General features: G+C 41.8%; 1 protein-coding gene across 1 annotated transcript in view; it reads right to left on the minus strand.

Moving 5' to 3' along the window:
- Positions 1–25,269, minus strand: part of DNAH9 (dynein axonemal heavy chain 9) — a 300,225-nt gene that overhangs the window by 83,791 nt on the left and 191,165 nt on the right. The window contains exons 46-49 of the mRNA XM_067716537.1: positions 20,555–20,697; positions 20,014–20,175; positions 19,596–19,829; positions 9,713–9,973 (exon numbers count right to left, since the gene is read on the minus strand). Coding sequence (XP_067572638.1) covers positions 9,713–9,973; positions 19,596–19,829; positions 20,014–20,175; positions 20,555–20,697 — 800 coding nt within the window. The remainder of the gene's footprint in view (positions 1–9,712; positions 9,974–19,595; positions 19,830–20,013; positions 20,176–20,554; positions 20,698–25,269) is intronic.

A 25,269-nucleotide genomic window follows, 5' to 3' on the forward strand; every position in this document is an offset into this window, starting at 1 on the left:
ACCAGCTTCTTCATGTTGCAAGGCACTCGGCTAACCTCTCTGACCTCTACCTGGGCCACTTTCCCAAGCTCTCACTGAGCTCTGGGCACACTCACCTCTTGCACTTCCGTCTTCCCACCTCAGGACCCCTGCCTGCTACCCTCCTTCCTATGCCATTTGCCTGGCTGACCCCTTCTCATCCATCCAGATCTCAGTTCAGAAGTCCTCCCACGCAGAAAGACCCTCCCCGCCAACCTCCTCTTCCTAGTCACTGCCTATCTGAGCACCCTGGTGATCTGCATAGAATGGAGGGCAATCGGAAAAGGTTACCACTGTTTCCTTCTGGAATTACTATACTCCTCTCCTTCATGCGAACAGGGACCTCATCTCTCTCGTTAACCACTGCAGCCCCAGTGCCTAGAACAGAGACTGGCACGCAGTAGGTGCTCATCATCAACACGTGTGTTGAGCAATCAAATGAGAGGAAGGGGTGCCGCAGCTCCAGGCTCACATCCATTGCTTTGCAACTAGAAGGGAGGAAGATTTTTTCCCTCCAACGCAAGTCAAAATTAAAAGGTCCTGGGAAATGATCTTGTTCAGTGAGGTGGGGCTCCTGTCACCAGTCACCGTGGGGCAGGTGATGTGGCACTGCTAATAGGAACACAGGATGCAGGATGCAGGAGACATTTCTCAGAAGAAGGCAGATGTGGTTTTGGATGAGCCGGCATCAGGCACACTCCCCTCCCTGCCTTAGGTCTCTTGTTCTAGCTGATGCCTTGGCCTTGCCTGCTCTTCCCAGGTACCTGCCTGATGAATTCGCTCCTTTCCAAGTAAAAACTTCTCCCTCTCAAGGAGGCCCACACCCATCACCTTCTTTAATACTGAAACCTCCCACCTCCTCAATCCCCTCCCCAGCTGCCCTGGCCCCAGAGCTCCCCCTGATTCTGCTCTACGGTTTTCTTTTTTCTGCAGCATCTGTCACACTCTAATGTATTGTACAAAGTACGTTTTCATTACGCTGCTTGTCTCTCACCCGTCCCCTGTGCTAGAACAGACTCTTCACAGAGGCAGTATCTTCGTTCATGGTGCACCACAGGCACCCAGAACACTGCCTGGCATGGAGTGCAGTCAGGGAGTCTCTGCTGAGTGAATAAACGTGTCTGCACAGTCATTCATTTGGCAAATGGGGACACAGCGGTGAATAAGAAAGGCAAAGTCCTTTTGCTCATGCACGTGGGAGAGGTGGGCAGAAAAAGAGGCCAACCTTTGATATATTGGATAGTGAGAAGTGCTCTGAAAAAAAAAAAAAAACAGGGCTAATGGGATAGTGGTTTCTTGAGGAATGATGGTGCCACTTTGGCTAGGGAGGGAGACCTGGGAAAGCCTTAGAGAAACTGCCATTGCACGTTGGGGAAGGGCAGAGCGTAAATGTGCAGGCGGGGGCAGGCACAAATGCCAGATTCCAGCACGATTTATAAGAGCTCTTCACATATATATGAGGATGCTAACTCTTTTCTTTTCAATTAAAAAAATTTGTTTATGATATTCTGTGACACATAGAAATTTAGTTTTTATGTAGCCCAACTGAATAATCCTTTTCCAGACGATATCTGCTATCATCCTTTGTTTTTATGCTTAGAAGCGTCTTTCATATACATATGAAAATTGACCTTACCTTATAATAATTTTTCTAGTTCTTTTACAGTTTGTTTCTTACTGTTCACTGGTTAACAAGGTAACACTATTTTGTCCTTTTATTAAAAGAATAAATATTTATTTTGAAATACTTAGCAAAGATGAAGATGAAAGCCAGAATCACTCCTGATTTTACTACCTAGAGATAAACATTAGTTATGTGCTGGTGTGTTTCATTATATGTACTTAACAGATAGACTAACAGAGAAACACAGAAAAGAAAGATGCGTGAACATATATGAATGTGGTATATATCTGGCTCATTGATTTATATATACATATACATATATGTACACACACATATACATATATCAATCATTGTTTACACTATTTTTTCAAACCTGGCTTTCACTGAAAACTGTATCTTAAACTTTTTCGTGTCATGAATTATTTTTGCAAAACATGATTTTAAATAAAGTATGTACAATTTTCTCTCATTTAGATGGTCTATAATTTATTTAGCCAACTCCATATTGTTGGGCATTTAGGTTGTTAAATTTTTAATAGCTGTTTAAATGATATGAACTTTTAGTGACATTAGAAATAAATAAGCCAAAAATCACACTGGAATTAAATTAGACTTACACTTAACTTGTAAATTATTTGAGGAATAGTGACATCCTTATAATATTAAACCTTCCCTTACACAAACTTGGTACATCTATTTGCCTATTTATATTTTATAGTACTCAACAAAGATGTGTAGTTTTCTTCACATAGTTTCAATAAATTTATTTATGTTTATTTGTACCATGTGTCTTGGCTGTTATCTTGAAAATATTATATTTTCTAACTGGCTACTGCTGATATTAGGGAAACTATTAAATTTTGTAATGGGCCCTCAAGTCTTCCCTTTAATTTTTTTATTACATTTTTATGACATCTATGAATAATAATACATTTGTCTGGTACTTTACAACATTTACATGTTACCATTTTTCATTTATTATTGCATGGCTATAAAGTTTAGGACAACTGTTTTATAATAGCAGCGAAGGGGGTCATTATAGTGCTTTTTCTATGTTAATGGGAATTCCGCTAATGCTCTACCATTAGACAGGATGTTTTGCTCTCGGACTGAGATTGAATGCTTTGTGTTAGCAAAATATCCAAATATCCTTTTTTTCCTACTTTACGAAGAGTTTTAATAGGAATGGATGTTGAAGTGTGTTAAGTACCATTCTGACATCTCTCAAAATGACTACAGAGCTTTTCTTCTTTGACCTATGATTGAGTATGTTTACAGGGTAGTATTATATAAGGGAAACTTATCAGTTGGTAGCATACTGTTGTTTGAATAAATTGCTGGATTTGAATTACTAGCATTTCATATGGATGTCTTATATCACTATTCATAAATTCGATTAATCTGTTTTATTTTCTTGTGCTATCTCTATCACTTTTAGTATCAAGCTTATCACATAATCAAGGCCTTAGAAAGTCCTGTAGCAAAGAAGTCTGTTAAATTCTGTAACCCTAGAATTCTCAAAATCATTTGATTATAAAATCTACTTTTTATATAACTTGTTAATATTAAGTTAAAAAGTCAAATGAAAGGGAGAAATATTTACAATATATATACCAAGACATATAGTAAAAATTTATTTTAAAACCCTGTAAATCAATACGGAAAAGGGAAATTATCTCATAAGAAAATGGACAAAGAATCTGAACAAATAATGGACAAAGGAAGAAATCTAAATATTTGAAAAGTTGCCCAGTCTCATTAGAATCAAACCATTTACAATTTTTTTAAATGAAAAATTTTTTGCTCTCCTGTTGAGAAAAATTAGGATAATTGAAAATATCTAAGATTGGCAAAGGTGGGGGGAAAGCAGTGTTTATAACTATAAAAGAGAAGAGCTATTTTGGACAGAAATTTAGCATTACTTATATAAAAAAAGAGAATATTGTTTATATGAGTTTCCTATTGCTTCTGTAACAAATTACCACAAACGTAGTGACTTAAAACAACATGAATTTATTATCTTACAGTTCTGGAGGTGAGGGGTCCTAAGCCGAAGATGCTGGAAGGGCTGGTCCCTTCTGGAGGCTGGAGGGGAGACTGTTCCTTGCTGCTCCCACTTCTAGAGGTTGGCCGCATTGCTTGGCTCAAGGCCCCACAGCACGTCAGCTGTGTCCACCCCCTGCTCTTGTCACCACATCACCACCTTCTTCTCCTGACCTTCTTGTCTCCCTCTTCTGTGGACCCTTATGATGGCATTTAGGACCCACTGGATAACCCAGGGCAATCTCCCCACTGCAAGATCCTTGACTTAATCACACCTACAGAGTCACCGTCACCATACGAAGTAAAATTCACAGGTTCCAGAGGTTAGGACGTGAGTATCTTTGGGAGTGGAGGAGGCATGATTCAGCCTGCCATGCTGTTCGACCAAACAACTGTACTTCTAATTTGGCTCAGAGAAATATGTGCACATATGCAGTAAAGACGTATGCACAAGGATATTTGTATTGGAGAAAAGAGAGAAACTAATTAAACACTCAACAGTAGATACATGGCTAAATGAAATAGAGTACGACTATAGCCTAGAATACTATAAAGCATTAAATCAACAAGATTCAATGTATGTACTGGCATGAAATAGTCTTGTTTCACGAAGAAAAGTAAGTTTCCATTATCCATTTGTATTTAAAATATGACATATTTTATATGTGCATTTGTACAAATATAAATACACAGAAAAATTGCTGGACTAGATACAGCTCAAATTCTTCCAGGAGTTTTCTTTTGGGAGAGGACTGGGGCTGGAGTGGAAAGAAGGGTGACTTTATATTTTACCCTATATATTCTATACTATTTGAATTATTCGTAACACCAAAAATGCCATTATATGTTATTTGTATAATAAAAAATAAGTTTACAGGCTTCCCTGGTGGCGCAGTGGTTGAGAGTCCGCCTGCCGATGCAGGGGACACGGGTTTGTGCCCTGGTCTGGGAAGATCCCACATGCCGCGGAGTGGCTGGGCCCGTGAGCCATGGCCGCTGGGCCTGTGTGTCCAGAGCCTGTGCTCCGCAACGGGAGAGGCCACAACAGTGAGAGGCCCGCGTACCACAAAAAAAACCCCAAAAGTTTACTGTAAAAAATCCATAGGAAATAAATAGAAAATTCCAAGTAATTCTGTAAGGAGACAAAAAAAGGCCATGAAATTGTAAGCAAAACCATTCTTCAACTAAGGCAGGAAAAGTTATACTGGATTTATTTCAGTTTAGCTATAAAAGTGAAATAAAACTGCCAAAGCAGAGACTTAAAATGTACAGAGACTTACTACCATGCTCTGATTTATGTATTAACTAAAGATTTATTGTTAACTTTGAAAATGATGAGAAAATAAGGATGTGGTCCTTAAATACCAGAGTGCTGTGAACGCAGAAAAATTTGAGGCTACTTGAGGGGTCCTTGTGTACATGAAGCAATATATCCCCTGTCACATGCAGCACAGTCTGATCCATTCTGCTTCATCAGGTGGGGCGGGGGTGTGGGCAGCTGGGAGAAATGGGTGAAGGCAGTTCAAAAGGTACAAACTTCCTGCTATAAAATAAAGAATCCTAGGGATGTAAGGTACAGTGTGTACAGTTAATAACACTGTATTGTGTATTTGAAAGCTGCTAAGAGAGTAAATCTTAAAAACAAAAAACAAGAAAAAAATTGGAACCATGCGTGGTGATGGATGCTAACCAGACTTACTGTGCTGATCGTTTTGCAATACATTTGTATGTATCGAATCAATATGTTGTACACTTGAAACTTGTATAATGTTGTATGTCAATTATACCTCAAGTTAAAAAATGCCGTTTGAGACCCATGAATCAGTTGTATGCTGCAGATTGTAAACACTGGTCCACAGTTAAGCTTCTTAGTGATGCCATGGGCTGTTATTGATCATGCTCGAGCCACCTTCAGAGACTCATCTGCATGTCGCCTCTGCGCCTTCGGCTCAGACACACCACACCCTTTCATGCACCTGTGTCTTACAAACATTGTTCCTTTCTGGGATGGGCTTTTCTACCTCCTGGTCCATCTAGTGAAACACTCATCCTTGTGGCCCTTGTGTCACGGGGTTTCTCTTCCCTACTTCCTACCTGGCCAGGTGGTTAGCTATGCCCTTTTAGGTGCTCTCCAGCCAGTGAAAATTTTAAATTTTCATTTCTGTTAATGGAGTCCACACACAGTTCAGAGCTACTAGGCTGAGAACAAAACACATGCCCACTCCCCCCAACTCCAGCTCTCCAGAAGCCACCGCTTACAAATTCTTCCATCATTCCTTTTAGATTTCATGCCTTATTGATAATGGATACACTGATGCTGCTATGTACTTCATTTTAGATGCTCTTGAAAGACTTCCTATTGTAGAGTGTGACTATTTATTTTTATTGCCCTCTTTTCTCCCCTAAGGTCCTCCCCCCATTCTGGTCACATCAAAATTTTAGTTCAAATTCAGTATATACATGACTACGATTATAAACATTGGTTACCTTGGGTTATATTTTCTTGTTTGCATACCTTTAATTTTTTTCTGAAATTAATAAATACTTTCATTGTTTGTTTCCTTATAAGGTAAACTTCTAGGCAAATATCTGAAAGAGGAGGTAACCATGGAGATACTTGGGAGAAGACATTCCACACAGAAGCAATTTCTCGTTCAAAGGCCCTGGGCTGATATTGTGCTGGAAGTGTTTCAGATACGGTGAGAAGGTCAGTGTGGGTGGACTGGAGTGACAATTGGAAGAGAAGTGACTGGGGTGTAGACTGTATAGTAGAAGAGATGAACCAGGCAAAATCATGTAGGGCCTTGCAGGCCATGGTGACAACTTTGGATTTTATTCTGAATATGATGGATCCTAAAATTTATATGGAACCATAAGAGACCCAGAATTGCCCAAGCAATTCTTTTCCCGAAGAAAAAGAACAAAGCAGGAGGCATAACCCTCCCAGACTTCAGACAATACTACAAAGCTATAGTAATCAAAAGAGCATGGTATTGGCACAAAAGCAGACATATGGATCAATAGAACAGAATAGAGAGCCCAGAAATAAACCCATACACCTATGTCAATTAATCTTGAATATGATGGGAAGCCAATGGAAGGTTCTGAACAGAGGGATGATGTGGTCAAACTGTTGTCTTAAAAAGGTCACTCAGACAGCTGCAATGGGCAAAGACAGTGCTGGGGCAAGGCTGTAAACAGCGAGGCCAAGTGAGAGGCTATTGCAATAGTCCAATGAAGATACGATGGTGGCTTGGACCAGGATGGCAGCAGTAGAGATGATATAAAGCATTTGAATTCTAGATATATTCTGAAAGTAGAATGGATAGAACTTGCTAATAGATTGGATGAGAGTGTGAGAGAAAGAGCCCATTAATTCCTATTTGCCCCTTTCTTTGTAACAGAGGAAAGAAAGTGAGGGATTAAGAAGTTCAGTGACTAGTGCCAGGCTCCACAGCCAGTTAGAAGAAAGCACCTATCATGTTGCCTGGTACATAGTAGGCACTCATTAAAAATGAGTTTTACTCCCTTTGTGGCAGAGATATCTAGACTTCAAATCCAGTGCTATTTTCAGAATTCTATCCCATTACTTCCATGAGTTACATCTCTATGTGATTATTTCTACCAACAATGATCAACTAACTAATCAGCCAACAAATTAACCAAGAGTATTTATGGGCTTTTGCTGTTTCCAGCGTTGTGGAAACAGACGAGGTAACATTGTTATAACGACATCATCAAGCACAACAAACGTTTATTGAATGGCTGCCATCTGTTAGCTACTTTTCATAACTTATCTCATTGAATCCTTATAACAACCTGATGGGGACTATATTACTATTACCTCCATTTTACAGGTGAGGAAACGGACGCTCAGAGAAGAAAAAATCATTCCTAGAGCCACAAGCAGTGAATAGTTCAGCCAGGATTTGGACTCAGCTCATCTTAGAAAATATAATCCCTGTGTCAAAAGATCTTATGAGAGACATCAGTCTTCTTGGCAAGAAATGATCAATGAGCACTTACAAGAGGGTGAATAAATAAAGTGGTCTCTCTTTTGTGCTCTGGAAATCAGAAAAGGGACGGACTGATCTCGAATGTAAGTTTGATTTTGAAATATGGGTCGTATTTAGACAGAGTGAGATGAAAGGAGAGGGAATCCTAGGTTGCGGCAGTGAAGTGATGTCTAATCAAAGGCCTGGCGGTTGAGATGATGCTACTGGGGGGTCAGGGAGACCCAAACCCGGCTGTATTAACAGGTTCAGGCTGAGAAGTGGTAGCATAATTGGGCTACACCTCCGATTCCCCGTCCACCTGATGATACCCAAAACTTTCCTGGAGGAATCTTGTGTTCTCTAGGGTAGAGGCCCACTTAAGGCCTTTCTAGGTCCTTCCTTTTAGGGACTTTTCACCCCACATCATAAAAAAATACTAAGATGCATTTAGTATTTAATCTCACATTAAATACATTTTATACATAAGTATACGTCACAGGATTTTACAATGTCCCCAGTTCAGTCTCAGATTGTCTGAGGCCCTAAGTCAAGAGATGCTTCCTTCCAAAGTGAGGTGTGAGTTGGCTACACAGAACTAATAAAAGGAGGTTTCAATAGACCACAGTGTTTTGACTCTTGAACATTTCACTTGCACTGAGGGTATAAAGGAGTCAGGAGATCGAAGATTAAGAGAGAATGTTTAGTGAGAACTGCTGCTGAGTCCCACCCACTCTGCCTTTAAGAGAGGATGGGGGGCATTTGCACTTCACATCAAGTCTGGAGAGAAGGGGGCTTTAAGGAGACCACTCAGAGAGCTTAAACGCTTCCCGCACAATTTGAATCACACAGTGGACTGGGATCTAACCTACACCCCAGAAATCTACAGGATGAGAATACCAGGCTAGTCCCCTGACAGTGGAACTAGGGTAATTTACTGCACGGGTGGCCAATGTTCTCAGAGCCTGCCTGGAGAAAGGAGGCTCAGGTGTCCCCGAGGAGCAGAGGGGACTGCTGGCACGGCACACCTCGCTTAGGCTGTCTTAGACCTTGACCAAGTAAGTCATCCACGTGATGGGCAAGTGAATAGCTAGACCCTCATGAGAAGGGGGAGAAAGCAACCTGCAGGGAAAGATCCCCGTGACTGGCGGAGGGTCTCCAAAGAGCTGATGTGAGCATCCCGATAAACGGTCAGCTTTTCAGTCCCTCTCTGATGCCAACTCCTGGTGACATGGGTCTGTCTGCCCCCTTTTCCGCCTTCCTCCCTTACCCCTTCAGCCATGGTCATCCAAATAGGAAAGAAGGTTAACTGTGAAAACTATAAAAGGAAGAAGTAGTAACCACATGCTCCTCCACACACACAGAATACATTTAAAGGGAACCAGAATAAAACTGCCTATGACTGCATCTCAAGAGTCATGGTTGTCCCACCAAAAGGTCATGTATATGAGCTGAATTTAGTTGACACACAACTGCATGCTGTTGACACCTGAATACTTGCTAAGTTTGATTCTGTAGAATTTTTTCCTCATATTTTGGAGACGACATCTTTTTAGTCTCATATCTTAAATATTTTCATAGGGTCCTAAAAGGCTCATGTGTCCTATAGTACATAATGGGTAAAATGACCATGGACTGCATAGCTGGAAGATCTCTGGGCTTGGATTCTGAAGATGTGAGTTCAAGCCTGGCTCTAACATTGAGGTTTGTGACTCTGGGCAAGTCAGTTCTCTGGGCCCTGGCTTTCTCATCAGTGAAGCGAGGAGGCTGGACCAGTTGGCCTCTCCTGTCCTGACTGATTCTCACACTCACGTCTCTTGGATTTCATTGGTGGCTCGTGGATCCTGACATACAGTCAGCTTAAATAAACGTTTATTTGCTTAATGAATAAACCAGTGACAGCTGGTCCCAGCCAAGCCCTCCCGACTTTGCCTTTGTGTCTCTTTGGAACAGGAGGGTAGCAGGTTGTCTTTGGGTCACAGGAGAGTCTGCTCCTCCCCCGAGGGATAGGCAAGCACGCAGACGCGGCTCCTACCTTGCTGAGGGTGCTGAGGGCTGCCTGGGCCGCCGTGAGCGCTGGCTCTGCCTTGGCCAGGTCTTCCTCGCAGTCCTCCTGCTTCTGCTTCACCTCTAGCGTGAGGAGGGCCACCTTCTGCGCCTCCTTGTCTGCGATGGCTTTCTCTCTGCTTGCCTTGTCCGTCTCTACGCCCACCACCTGAATCAGCTTGTCTGCATCTGCATTCTTCTGTTTCAGTTCCACTTCCTGGGCAGCCAGCTTGGCTTTCAGATCATCCACCTGCAGCAGAGAAGCAGCAGGTTTATTCGGACATGACTGTGGGGGTCTGACCCTGCAGAGCAGAGAAGAATGCCGACTCCTGATGCAAAGGTGAAAAGCTGAGATCTCAGCTGGGACCAAGCTTCCTGACCTGGGAAAGAAAAGGAACCCTGGACTCCCTCTTCCTCTCCCCTCTGCAGTAAATGTGGTGGAAGATTCTAAGCAACACATGCCCTGACCTTCCTTTCTCCTTGATGCCCAAATGACATAGGCTGCTTCTCACTGACATTGGTGCCTATATTTTACAAAACCTCACATGCCTAACATAACACTTTGCACATAGTAGGCCCTTAATAAAAACCAGGCATTCTTTAATTGAAATTGGCCAATGTGGAACACACCAAGGATTTAGCAAACTATAAAAATGAGTGTCCACTGTGCATCCTGAAAGATGGAATATATGAACAGACAGTGACCAGACCATAAAAGTAGAACTCTGAATCAGAACTCACAGTAACCAGCCCATTATCTATAATAACCAGCTCAGGAAGCCAGCCTGCTATAGGTCATACTGGTAGGAAGTCAGATTACTGTCCAAGTAACAGTCCAGGAAGACAGATAACAACCTCTGTAACAATCAGCCCCAGATGGCCAGGACTTGATTAATAACTGACAACTTTCTTAATTTTGTCCCTGCTTCCAACGTAGGACCAATGAGAGAAATTCAAACACACACCCCTAACCAATCACACAGGGTGCCCTGCTTCCAATCAGCCCTCCTCCAGCTTCCAAGGGCCAACAGCCTTCATCCAGGAACGTTCCCATCTTCCCACTATCAAGCTTTCCCACTCCTCTGCCTGCCTTTGTGTCTCTGCCAAAGTGCGAACAGTGGTGGCTGACGCCCTTGCTAGAGCAGGCTCTGAACAAAGAGCCTCTGAGTGTTCTCATTTGGTTCGTCTTCATCTATTTCCACAATCCTTTCAAGAAATCGATGACCAGGTTGAAATGGGACAGCAAGGATTCCGATGGTTCTGACCACCTGGGTTCCCTGCCCAGCCTCCATATTCATGTGCCTCTGGAGACAGTAATGAAGTGATGGGGATGTTGGCTCTCAGGAAACCTTCTATTTCCCTGATCAGCTAGGGAGGGATGAATGGTTTTCTATGTGTTCAGTAGACTGTGATGGTTCTCAGAATGTGGTCCTTGGACCAGAAACATCAGCATCACCTGGGTACTTGTTAGAAATGCAAATTCTCCGGCCCACTCTGGACCTACTGGATCGGAAACTCTGGCAATGGGGCCCTGAGATCTGTGTTTTAACAGGCCCTCTGGGTGAATCTGATGCCCGCCTAGGTTTGAGAATCATTGGCCTAAGTCATGGCTTTTTCATGTGCAAGGAGAAGACTCATCTATTTCTGGAAAGTAAAAAAGCCAATTGTACTTGCAATATGGCCCATAAACTTTACATTGCAGCATGACCTCTCGTCCCTCATTTTCCTGAAGTCTATTTCACGCAACAACCAAATATTACTTCAGAGCTCGCGGAACGCGTCAAACAGATCCCAGTGCTTTATGATACAAAAATAAAACGGAGGCTTAGAAGCTTCTGATAATCCCTTTTCATGGCAGATCGAAAGAAAAGAAAATGAAGGCAGAAGAAAAAAAAGAACGCTCTTTAATTTTGTGTATCCATAGAAACTGGAGACTTTGCATTAACCTCAAATGAAGGCCTGCTCCCTAGAACTCGTCTTATGTTCCCGCATTGGAAGGTTAATCCATTTCCACCTCCCGTTGTTCAGCTGCAGAGAGTTATTTCTACAAGGACAAAGATGCAATTGTAAATCAAAATGATTGAACCACATAATCACTCCAGTCAGCAAACACACCAGTAACTTTTTGTTCCTTTTTAAATCTTGGGAGATTTGAGAAAATTGAAGTGGGTTTTTTTTTGTTGTTGTTATTGTTGTTTGTTTTACGGATTGCAGATTTGGCTTATGACCTCAGGCTCACATTACCGGCACTATGGATGGGAGCTTTATAGCCCTTAAGCTGTGACGTGGAGTGACATGAGGGTCCCACCAGTCAGAAGTAGGCTGCTCCCCACAAAGCTACAGAGAAAGCACAACTCAGGGTCATTTTATGGCTCTTATGTAGTAGAACAGGACATTGAAATAGGTTACTTAAATTTTTTGTCTTCCTTTTTTCCCTTATTCAAAGCATTCGAGCCATATTCTGGGTCTCTTCTTATTTAGACACTCCCACGCCTGGGTAGGAGGATTAAGAGGGAAAGTGTCACCAATACTGATGAGACCCTTTCTCTCAGTCTTGCCGACCCCATGACTATTGACCATATGTGCCAGGTGGGGGGATGCTGACTGAGTCCAGTGAGGACCGGATAGTGGTGAGAGACCCTCTCTTCTTTGAGGTCCAGGCACATGATGTTACGGAGAGAGGCCAAGCTTCTCAGGACCTCCCCCCAGAGCTCCAGAAGAAGGAGAAGGAGTCCAGGATAATCAGTTGCCAAAAACACTCCACTGAGGAGTGGAAGCCTGGAGATAGCTTCCTTCTTGACTCAGAATCCGTATAGTCACCCAACACCTTCTGATATGAATTTGGGCTTCAAGCAGGCTTTCCTCTTAGATATAGATGTTTTCCATCTATAGTAGATATCTGTTAGGTTTGCCTGCCTAATAATAATAATTTAAAAAAACCCTATGTTTTGGTAACATAGCTTGATTTTCCTTTGAAGACCTTTCCTTCGCAAGTCTTTGTATTTTGGGTGAGGCTGACTTTGGTGGTTGTCACGGATCCTGGCTTGGCCAATGAGAGTATCCAAGTTACAGAGATTGGTTCAACTATGGGCAAACCAATGACCCAAAGAGGTCAATCAGAGCCAACCCAGGAACTTGGCTGAAAATACTGGTAAAGAAGCAAAGCAGACAGAATACTAATCTGAGGTTTCAGAGCCATGGGGGTTGCCCTCTTGAACAGGGACATCTAGTGAATATGCAGCACCAGTCTTGTCCAAAGTAAACTCTATCCCTCACTTTTCAGTTATATGAATCAATCCACTTTTTTTTTGTTTTTTAATTTTATTTATTTTTTAAAAGATTTTTTTGATGTGGACCATCTTTAAAGTCTTTATTGAATTTATTACAATATTGCTTCTGTTTCATGCTTTTTTTTGGTTTTTTGGCCGTGAGGCATGTGGGATCTTAGCTCCCTGACCAGGGATCAAACCTGCACCCCCTGCACTGGAAGGTGAAGTCCTAACCACTGGACTGCCAGGGAAGTCCCAATCCACTTTTAAAAATTTTGTTTTGTTGTCGTCTAAACCAACATTAGTTGGATTTTGGTTAGTTGCCATCGAAAGGGCCCTGATAAATATCTAATGCAATCTCAAAATTTTCTCTCCTCTTCTCCTTCCCTCCCCTGCTGTATTTTCCATCTTTTCATCTTTTTTTTTTTTCTTGTAGGGTGAATTTGAGTTAGTTTTTTTTTTTCACTTGCAACCAAAGGGTCTTGAGAAATACATCATCATAAATTAACTGTCAACTTCAGGTGGCCTGAGATTATTTTAAATCCCAAGATAAACTGAACTTAAAAGTTTCCAGATAGACAGATTTGTGGATTAAATCCTATCTGCAGGGAACTGGTAGTGGCCTACGGGCCACCATCTACGAACGCTTCTTCCGGCCAACAGACCCTCTTCCTCATGAACCCACTGGAGTTAGACACAGAAGCGAGGTCGCCAGTGAGAGAGGAAGGGAGGCCCCAGTCACAGTGGGGGGCTCTGACTGTGTCACGGGAGAGAACTGACTGCCCTCCAAAGACTGACTTTTTAACTTGAAGTGACCAAGTCAACCTGAAATGCAAAATTAAGAGATTTCTACTCTTAAAGGAAAAAAGATGGACCCAGAGCTAAGTTAAACTCAGTTACGGAAAAATAAAGTTATATTCTGACCAGCTGAATCAAAGCATGAAATTATAAGTCTAAAGTTTATTAAATTTTAGATTACCATACGATTGTTAATTATTGTCATTATTACTACTTCCAATACTACTATTATTGCCAAATAAATTCAGGGTCTGTCTGAGCCTGAGCTGTAAGATCCATTTAGCCTACTCCTACCAGATTACGTACACCAAAAGCTGTCACAATTGGGTAGAAGGATACCGTAGAATATAATTCAAGTCATTACCCTTATACCAAGATTTATGGCGCTGTACTTCTGTCCTTTTCTACCAAAGGAATAATTCCAGATGAAGGGTTTATATCAGAGTTAGGCACCCCAGATACCATTTTTACAAGAAGAATCATCATTATATAACCATCAATAAGTTTGGAATATACATCAGGTGACAGAATTGCAAAAGACCCATTCTCTACCCACTCTCTGAACTTGTAGGTGATTTTAGAACCTGTTCATTTGTTTATTTGCCTATCCATCTATCATCTACCCATCTACCCATTTATAGAACACATTCTATGTGCAACTGAATCCTGATTTCTGCCCTTGAAGAACTGATAACAGTATGGCATGATATATGCAAGAGAAGAAACATAATTCGAGGATTAATTCATGACATTGTTAATCAACCATACTTCAATTTTCAAAAAAAGGATGAATAATTCAAAGAACATAGAGAAAATAGAGAAGGAAATGTATACTGCTCAGAGCTTAGAGAGGGCTTCTGGGCAGGGAGCTATCAAATATTTTTAGATCCTGACAGTGACAAGTTGACAAGGTGGGGGCATATATAAAGACACAGAGATGTGAGCAAGCTGTGGAGTTTGGGGGGAACTTCAAATAGTAGTGCTGGACTTCAGGGTAGTAGAAAAGAGGAAGAGGAGAGTGAAGCTATATGCAATTTAAAAAGTTCCAGAAAAGTTCAGAGAATCTGAACTGCAATGTCTAGATCATTAAGGCCTACTGAAGAGAATACTCAGACTTGTGGTTTGAACAAAGATCACGCTAAGAGCAGGAGAGAGGTTGGTCTGAAGCTGTGCTGTCTAGCTTGGCAGCCACCAGCCACGCGTGGTTAATGAGCACTTAAAACGTGGCTTAAAATGTAGCATTCTACTTCGTCTCTCTTACTGTATTCTGGCAGCATTCCAGACTGCAAGCACTTAAAACGTGGCTTGTTCCAATTGAGATGCGCTGTAAGTATAATCATACAAATGAGTTTTTGAAGCCTTGTAGAAAAAAAAGGGAAATATTTTATTAACAACTTTTTTTACATTGATTACATGTTAAAATGATAATATTTTGGATATACTGGGTTAAATAAAATGTTGCTAAAATATGTGATAAAATTATATACTACTAAAATATATAATTAAAATAAAATTCACTTCATTTTTACTTTTTTTGATGCAGCTACTAGAAAATTTAAATTTGCATCTATGTCTTGCAGGGTGTTTCTATTGGATAGTGCTGGTCTAGAGTGCTGTCAGAATATAGTCAGGGAGACTAAGTAGAATGTTATTAATTAATTAATTCATTCATTCATTCAACAAATACTTATTGAGTGCCTGCTCTGTCCACGCACTGTTTTAGGCACTTGGGATACATCAGCAAACAAAACAGACAAGGATCCCTGTTCTTATAGAGCTTGTATCCAACAGATGGAGATAGACCGCAAAACATAAATATAATGAAAAGTAAATTATATAATTTGTTAGAGAGGGGCAAATTCTATGGGGAAAAGATAAAGTAGAGCAGAATAAGGGGATCAGGAGTGGTGTGGGGTCGCAATTTAAAATGGGGTCATCTGGTAGGATTCTTTGAGAAGGTGACATTTGAAGGAGATGAGGGAGGAAGCCTTCAGTGGATATTAGAGGGAAGAGCATCCCAGGGAGAGGAACAGCCAGTATAAAGGCCTGAAGTGTCTGAGGAAAGAGCAAAGAAGGGGTGAGGTTCAAGAGGAATGCCGTGGGGTTGGGACAGTAGGAGATGAGGTCTGAGAGTTAACAGGGCAGGGCTGGGGAGGAGCCTCATTGTAATGAGGGAAATAGGGGCCATCTCAGGGTTTTAAGCAAAAAAGTGACATACTGTGCTTTAAATTGATCACTTCACTCTGGCTGCTCAGCTGATGACAGACTATTCAGGGGGCAACAGTGGACGCAGACAAACTAGTTAGATGGTATCGTAGCTACCCAAGTAAAAGATGTCGGTGGCTCAGATCAGGGTAGTAGCAGTGTAGGAGGTGCAGTGGGATTCTGGGCATGTTGGCAGTCAGAGCCAACTGTGATTTTCTGATGGACTGGCTGTAGGTGGTGAGAGAAAGAGAGGCATGAGCAGAGTCAAGGGTGACCTCAAAGAGTCTGGCTGATAGGTGATGCAAGAGGATGTGGGTGAAGCAGGCTTGGGATGGGGGAGACACTTGAGAGTTCAGTTTATCAAAATAATCTGGGTAAGAAGTGTCTAAAATGGGGGACACAGCAAGAAGAGTACCTCTGAGAGATACTTGGAAAACTTATAGAATGTATTAACGCTGAAATGTGGGAAGTGAGGGAAGGGGAGGAGCCTAAGATAACACTGCAGTTGCCGGGGTAGGTAACTGGGTAGATAGACGTATTATTCATTCAAGTAGAGAAGACAGAAGGAGAAGAAACAGACTGATGCCAGGACTCGGGAGGGTTCTCCACCGACTATGGCAGATAGAGCTGGATTCACCTCACGGTATAACCAGGCTTCTCCTTGTTAAACAGAGATTGCCTAAAACAGGAAAACAGACTCCGTTCATTGTCTGCTCAAAGCCCCAGGGTCTGTACAAGACAGAATACTGGGCACTGCTCTGTGAGTGTCAGAGCACCTTTCCCATTGTTTGCTCCCCAGCAATTGTCCTTTGCACAGACTGACCAGCAACTCCCAGAGGATAAATGGCTAGGAGGTGGAACAGGGGCTGGTGGGGATACAGAATGTTCTGAGGGCACTGTAGGTTGGGGGAGACAGGAAGAGGAAGAGCTGAGAGATGGTAAAAAATAAATCTGGTAGTACTGCATTCTGGGATTCTATCTTTTGCTGTTTTCTAGACGTTCAGAGATTGAGAGAACAAGAAAGGGATTGGGGCAAGAAGACGCTACCTTCCTCTGACAAAGGTGGGCACCAGGTAAGCTGTTAGGGCCTGGACTGGGATCTGCGTACTGTAGCTCTAAGAAGGGGGTTTGGTCATGACACTAATGGAAAGAGAGTAGCATCACAGATAATTGTCACATACGATTTGTTGACAAACATCGAGTTTGAACAGATCTCACCATGCTGGGAGGTAAACAAAGGAAAAAAATGTCTTTATATAAATACAGGACAAAGAAAGGAATAGCATCTAGAAGACTATGATGAGCAACGCAGCTCTGAAAATGACCCATTACTGGATCTAGAAAAGACATCAGAAAAGCTATTCGGCATCATCGGTAGAATGGTTTCTGTGATATAGTTGCAGAAAAATAGGCTGAAATAAAAAAGCAACGTTGGAAAGGGAAAAGGATGAGATGAGGAAGGTCTGTGGGGATATCGAAAATGTAATAGTGTAGTTGAAGTCTTCACTGGAAGCCTAAGAAGTAGAAGCAATATTGCCCACGATTAGATTAGTATTGTTGAGGATAAACTTGAAAAGCTCTCCTAGAATGTAGAGGAAAAGGCCAAAGGGATGGAAAGCAATGAGGGAGCAGATAATAGATATGGAGCACAAGGAACCCATCTAGTTCATCATTGCTCCTGGAGGAGAGGCCCGACCAGATGAGCAAAAGCCGATAATAGAAGAAAAATTTCCCGAGCAGAAGAAATTCCATGTGTATAGATTGCAAGGGCTCATTGCATCCCACTAAGTGAACGGAAATCCTTTAGATACATTACGTCTATGAATCAAGAAACTGAAGTAGGGAGAAAGGGCAAGTCAGAAGGAGGAAGTTCAATAGAGCTATTCCAAAGGCAGAGCTCCGAGAAAGTGACAGTAAATGAAAGGCTTAGAAATCTAGAGCAACATGTGATGCCCAAGAATTAAATTGATTACAATTTTAGTTTAATTGTGCAAATGCATGGAATTTCATTGCCTTAATGAGAGGCCGGCTCTGCAGCTGGTAAGCAGAGCACAAAAAGGGGCCATTGAGGGACCAGCAATATTTGATGGGCATGAGCAGGGCAGAGAAGGCGCTAGAGCTGTCCCCAGCTCTCAAGGGAAGGACAGTAAATTAACTGAAATAGATTCGTTCCAGAAAGTAAGCAGAAAAACAAAACAAGGACAAGACAACAGGGGCCAGAAAAACAAAACAAGGACAAGACAACAGGGGCCTTCTTCTGATGGCCAACCACTTAGGAACATTTGAGGGAACGCATGATATGAGACAGGATTTGTTTAAGAAATTAGATTCCAATGGCTCTTTGACAGATTACACGGTAAGACACAGAAACATAAGAAAATTGGTATAACCCTGCAACCATTTCTCCCAGCCATTCATCTCTTCGGGTTTTGATGATGAAAGGACTATGTGTTGGAGAGGAAAAGAAAGTAGAGGAAAAGGAAGAGGTGATAAACAGAAAGACAGAAGAGGAGATTCAGGGGATTCCTGTACCAGTGAGAGGAAGCGCCAAACTGCAGCTGGGGATGTGCACTTCCACTGGAGAACTCAGCTGGGCTTCTGGTGAGGCAGGAAAGACAGGGCCGGGCCTTAGGCAGAGGGCAATATCACCTCCTTGTTTTGCTTTTTAATGAGGCCATGATGCATGGAGGAACGGCATCTAAAACAGAAACTGTGTAGCATCTGAACAAGAAACTCTGACCATGAAAACTGCAGACCATGCGCAATAAAAATGCACAGGTTGCTGATGACTCTGTACGACCTTTCACGTGTGGCACTTGACTAGTAAGGGAGAATTTAAGGGAAAACAGCTCTTAGAGTGCATGTATTGTGGCTTCAGGAGACGAATGGGCAGGACCGGGAGTTGATGCAACCTGGTGCCATCCAGGCCACCCTTCAACCTTCCCCCAGTGAATATTCCATCCCTAATCACAAAGACCCCACCCATTCAAAGGGCTAAAAATAGGATAAAAGGAGGATCAAAAAACCCTGCGGCGGGCTTCCCTGGTGGCGCAGTGGGTGAGAGTCCGCCTGCCGATGCGGGGGACACGGGTTCGTGCCCCGGTCCGGGAAGATCCCACATGCCGCGGAGCGGCTGGGCCCGTGAGCCATGGCCGCTGAGCCTGCGTGTCTGGAGCCTGTGCTCCGCAACGGGAGAGGCCACAACAGTGAGAGGCCCGCGTACCGCAAAAAAAAAACAAACAAAAAAAACCCTGTGGCGGGCCCCTCACTGTGAGGATGCCCGAACTCTTGAGTGTGTAACTTTCACTTCTGCACTGAATAAACTGCTTCTTTGCTCTCTTTGCTCCTCAGTGTGTGTGTGTGTTTTCCTTTGTGTTTTGTGTACCTCGCCCAAACTCTTTTGGATGAGTTCAGCAAGAACCTGGACCTCTGATAAAGCTTTTTGGGAATCACCGGCACTGTCCTCATGGCACCGGGGCCTCTGGAGAGCAGTGTGTGGTCGGCAGACCGTGACTGTGGTCCTCCAGTCCTCTGGAAAGGGGCCGCCCCCACTACCTTCGAGCCCCCCGAAGGCAGGAGGACTGGAAGGACGTCGCTCACCTGGGCGGAGGTGCTGTGGAGCTTCAGCAGCCCATTCTCCAGCCGCTCCATCTTGGACTTGAGCTCCCTTCTGTTCCTGCACAGCAGGCTCTGGTAGAGTCTGATGAACTCCAGGAATGATTTGGGGGTTGTGTAGTTGTAGCGCTGCTCATTGCTCAGATAGGACTGGGAGGTGTGGTTGACACTTGTGTGGACAAAAGCCATGAACTTGCTAATCGATGGCTTGACTGTGGGCTAGAATCAAAGGGCAGGAAATAAAGAGGTCATCTGGCCATGAAGACGGCAGGTGACTGCCCACCCAGCTTGTTGCTTCACCACATGGAAAGCTGTGCTCCAACAACCTGGAGTTGCCGGATGTGGGGTTCCTTGTACCCAAAGGTGGAGAGGAGCTTGAGGGGTGTCTCCTTTGCCCTCTCACCTCAATGTCCTCCGTGTTCTGCAGGAAGCGGAAGCTGACGGACTCCAGGGCTTGCTGTGGCCACTCATGGAACCAGTCGATGGCTGTGCAGTTCACGATGGCGGGGAACTTCCTGCTGCGGACCCTCAGCTTGGTCCCCACCGGGGAGAAACAGAGAGTCACCTGAGAAGGCAGAAGGGTGGGGAGAACCAAGAAGGTATCCAAGATGTACTCACAGAGAGACAGACATGGCCTTGGATTCTTCATTTCCCAGGAAATTGGGAAGCATATCAACAGAGACAAAAATCTGTAAATGCTAGGCAGCCTTTCGAGCCAAGGGATTAGAAATGCTGGGACTTCAGGAGGCAAGAGGGAGGCCACTGCCCTTGGAGCATGTGAGAAGGGCATCCTTGCACAGGTGCTCAGGCTGAGAAGGGCCTTGCACCCTAACCACTCACTCCCAAGACAATCAATAAGTACAGCTTATTGTGTCCAAAATATCCATAGAGGCTCCCATGGGCCATCTCTGGTCCTGTCTACCCCAGGCAGAGAATCCTTGTACCTTCAGTTGTCGTCGGACCCGCTCTATAAAGAACTTCCAGCAGTTCTCTCTGTTGTCAACAAGACCTTGGGTCTTGACTTCGTTCCTCACATTGCTTATGATGTTTTCAACCTCATCGTCAGAGTAGAGATCTGGGATCTCTCCTGGGAAGAATCGGAGCACAGATCCTTAATTATTATTTTTTACCAGATTGGCAAAGTTCTGAAAGTTAGATAAACTAGTGTATTAATGAGGCAGTATATAATGGAAAAAATCTTTAAAAACTCAACTAAATATATATAAAAATAAATATATGATGACCAATTAGAGTTTATCTTGGAAACGCAAGGATGGTTAAATATTAGAAAAATCTATGAGAATAATTCACTACATTAATGGATTAAAGAAGTAAAACGATATGACCATCAAAACAGCTGCACAAAATTTCTGAAAATTTAGTTTGAGATTTCTTTTAACCAGATCATAGGTATTTGTCGCAGACCCAAAGCAAACATCATATCTGTTTACCGGTGAAATACTAAAATATTCTCTTTTGAATTAAGAACACGACAAGCATGACTGCTATTCATGTTTTCTAGTCAACATTATACAAATGTCCTAGCTAACAAGTCAAGGAAAAGAAATAAAATTTATATGGATAGTTAAGGAAATAATAAAACTATTATCATCAAAATCTAATTTTCTAAATAGGAAATCTAAGAGAATATACACATAAACAATCAGAACTCGTAAGTGTGTTAAACAACAAGCTTGCTGGATACAAAATCAATATTGGAAATAAAATGGCACTTTTGTACTTCAGCGAAAAAAAGAGTTATTTTATTTAGAATACAAGCAAAAAAGTTATTTAGAATAACCAGCTATTTAGAATACCAGCAAAAGGTATTTAGAATACCAGCAAAAACTATAAGACAGGCAGTAATAAATATATAAAAAGATGTGCAAGATCTTGATGTAAAAACTATAACATTACTGAAGGGCATAAATAAAATCCAAAATAAATGGAGAGAAATACTCTGCTCATGGGTGGATGACTCAGTATTACCAGTATCACAAAGATGCAATTCCCCGCCCCCCAAAAATCAAATGGGTTTCTTTTTCAATCATATTCTAAAATTTATATGGAAGAGCAAAGGGTAAGGAATGGCAATGATACTGTGAAGAACAAGAAGAAAGGATTTGTTCTATCAGAAATCAAGTCTCCTTATAAAGCTATGTTAGTTAAAACAATGTGAAATTGGTACTTGGGTAAATAAATAGAACAATGAGTGAAACACCTAGAAACGGACCCAGATGTAAACAGGAAATTCATATTCAAAATCAGTATGCTAAAAAAGGATGAACAAATCAATAAGTGATGTTAGGATAATTCAATACTAATATCAAAAAATAAAATTAGAATACCAAGCAAAAATACATTCCAGGTGGATTAAAGACATGAATATGAAACAGTAATATTTTATAGATAAAATACAAAAGATTATTTTTACGGTGTTGGATAGGACACAATTTCTGAAATAGAGCACAAAAAGCACAAAACATAAAAAGACTAAGTTTTACAAAATTTAAACGAAATCAGCATGACAAAATTCAGATACAGACTTCCAAAAAGACATTTATGACCTACATGATGAACAAAGGGTTAGGATCCAGAATATACAAAGGACTCTTACAAATCCATAAGAAAAAGAAAGAACAGAAGAGCAAAAGGGCAAACTGTATAAAAAGGCAACTAACATAAGGTGAATAGCCAATAAGCACTTGAAAAGATGCTCCAATGTCACAGGTAAGAAGGGAAAGGACAAAAATGAGATTCCATTTTATATCCTTTGGCAAAAACTGGTATGTTAGATAAACCAAGGGTTGGTGAGGTTAGGAGGAAACAGGTATTCAAGCAGAGAATAAATCTGTACAACTACTCGGGAGGGCAACAGGCACTTTTCAGTAAACTTGAAATGCACATACCAGACAATTTAACAATCTATGTTTTGGGCACCTGTTGTAAAGCAACTCTGCTTGCACACATCAGATGTTTCTATTTTGCAACATTGTTCATAATTGCATGGGTGTTTGTTTTATTGCTTTCTGTATCCCAACATGTTTTGTAAACAAATATAGAAAAACATAAAAGGAAAAAGTAAATGTGGGTGGTGAGAATGTGAAAACTGTGAGGGAGAGTCAGAAATTGAAAGAGGGGATAGAATAAAGCAAAATTCTGAATTAAGAACCAGCTGGTGGGCCCCTAGCTCACATGGAAGAGTTGGCCTTGGAAAGGAAGAATGAAGAAAACTGCAAAGAAATGCAGACAGACTGGGAGCTGTAAAGGTAGTAGTGAGGCCGATAGTGAATGGCATTAAGTTTTCTCAAGGAGAGAAATGAGCTTAAGGGATGTAAGAATGAAGGAAGCACTGGTGCAGTTAAATCCTGGAACACTGGATAGGAGGTAAAGATGAATGTGGTTCACTCCAGGATATTCTATGGCTATCAGAAAAGCTCTTTCCTATTTCCAGGACAAGGCTTTAGGTAGATGTTGAAGCTACGTGGACCTGAAGTCATATACAAGCTCCCCTTTGAAGTTCTGCACACCGGCGTGCTTCTTCCTTCCTCCATAGCCAACAAAGAAATGTTAGCATCGTAGAAATGTTAGAGCGGGAAGAAGCCACTGGAGCCACTATCTGTTCTGTTTCCTGTGGACTTGGGTGAGGTCCTCCAAGGTGGGTGGTTTGGCAAATAGCCTCTGACTAATCTGAGTGATGGGAATTGTGATTCTTTTCACTACTGAAGCTGCTGCTCTTCCTTGAACTACTGTATCTGGAGGAAACTCAACTTTCCAACAGATTTCTGGCCTTCACAGTCTGACAACACTAATCCAGCCAAGAGGTGGGTTAGAGTTTTATACTAATTAAACTTAATTGTTTAAATGGGAAAAATGAAAAAAATGAATTATCATGAAAATGATCATTTACTTTCTTCCCTTAATTGGACAAACTTGATTTAATTTCCATTCATTATTTCATAGCATGCATACAAAATACCCAGTGCTATAAACTTGTCAAAATCAAGGTCTTACTAGTGGAAGAATCCATTTCAGCCTTATTTGATAAAAACAGGGGATCAGAGAAAACAGCTAGAAAAATGAAATGATATTTAGCATGTGTTGGGAGTTGAGGAGTTCAGGGAAGTTTTAAAAAGAGAAATACTCAAATGGAATTGATGTGAGCCATACTCATACTTCTGGGGCTGACTGCCTGCAGCGGTCTGAATTCCTTTCTCCTTTGCCCCTCTGATAATCTACATTTTCTTATCTATAAGTACGTTAGAGAGTGAGAACCTGAATTCCCTTTGGTCTTAGAATATTTGTAATAATAGAGTCTGCATTCTTCACCTTTCTATTTTTTGAAATATGTAGGATTTATATCTTTTGAGGAGGGAAAGTATGATCTATAGGCTAAATCTGGCCCTCTATCTCTGCCTGCAAGCGAAGCCTGGTTTTTACAATTTTTAATGGTTGAAAAAATTAAAATAATACTATTTAATGACACATGAAAATTACATGACATTCAAATTTTGTTGTCCATAAATAAAGTTTTACTGGTCACAGCTACACTCATTCATTTAGATATTGTCTATGGCTATTTGTCCAATACAATGACAGAACTGAGTAGTTGTGACAGAGGCTGTATGGTCTGCAAAGCTGAAAATATTTACCTTCTGACCCTTTATAGAAAAAGTGTGCTCGCCCTAGTTTATATGATCCCTTTAAGTGCCAAGATATTGAAAACACCCAGGCCTTTTAGAGCATTTTTGCATGTTCTTAAGATGCAGGTATTTGTCACACAATTCCCAAGATCCCTTAGGAAGATCACCAGATGGAACTGAGCACCTCTGAATTGGGAGCAAAGTTTGCATTTCCAGGTTTGTTCCTCCAGTTTCTCCTGACAACATTCCCGTCACTTACTGTGTGATGTAGGTAGTCATACTGAAAGCAGGAGACTGAAGTGCCAGAGGGGATTTTGTGATGTGAACAGAGGCAGACGCTATTTAAATATTTGAAGAGTTTCCCCTTGTGACCTAAAGTTGGGAAGCCCTATTTCTGCTGCCTAGTGCAGAATGGCTTCTTGCGGTCCTTAACATGTCCTGATATTTTACAAGTCAGACTCATCATCATCTTCTCTGTGTGGTCTGGGGCTCTCAGAGGCCACAGTGATTTGAGATAATTTAAGATGGTTTGGTTAGTTGGAGCTTGGTAATAAAAAAGGCAAAGCTGAGGGTTATTCTGCGTGAACCAGTTAGCATCACAATGGCTTAAGGGCTTTGACCCCACCCAGGAACAACATTTTTCAGAAACATTTCCCTGGTCTCAAGGGAGAAAAAACAGGGAGTGTGGTGACTATCTCAGGACCCCTGGCCCTCTCTCTGCATGGCTGGAAACTTTCTCAAAGCACGTGTTCAACAGTAATATCTAATATGTAAGATGACACATCTTTCTCATGATATTACACACCTTGGTTCAACGAATACCTCTTGAATGCTAATTATGGGCCAGGAGATGCATTCAGTGCTGACAATGTAAATGGTGAAAATAACACAGTCTTTACAGAGAGTTATAATTATATCAGTGTTGTTTTATTTCCTAAGCTGGGTAGTAGGTATTTAATCCTTATCTTTTGTACCTCTGGATTATTTCATAACAAAAAATGAACCAACAACAGACA

Source organism: Pseudorca crassidens, chromosome 19, assembly GCF_039906515.1.
Source record: "Pseudorca crassidens isolate mPseCra1 chromosome 19, mPseCra1.hap1, whole genome shotgun sequence".
Taxonomy (NCBI): Eukaryota; Metazoa; Chordata; class Mammalia; order Artiodactyla; family Delphinidae; genus Pseudorca; species Pseudorca crassidens.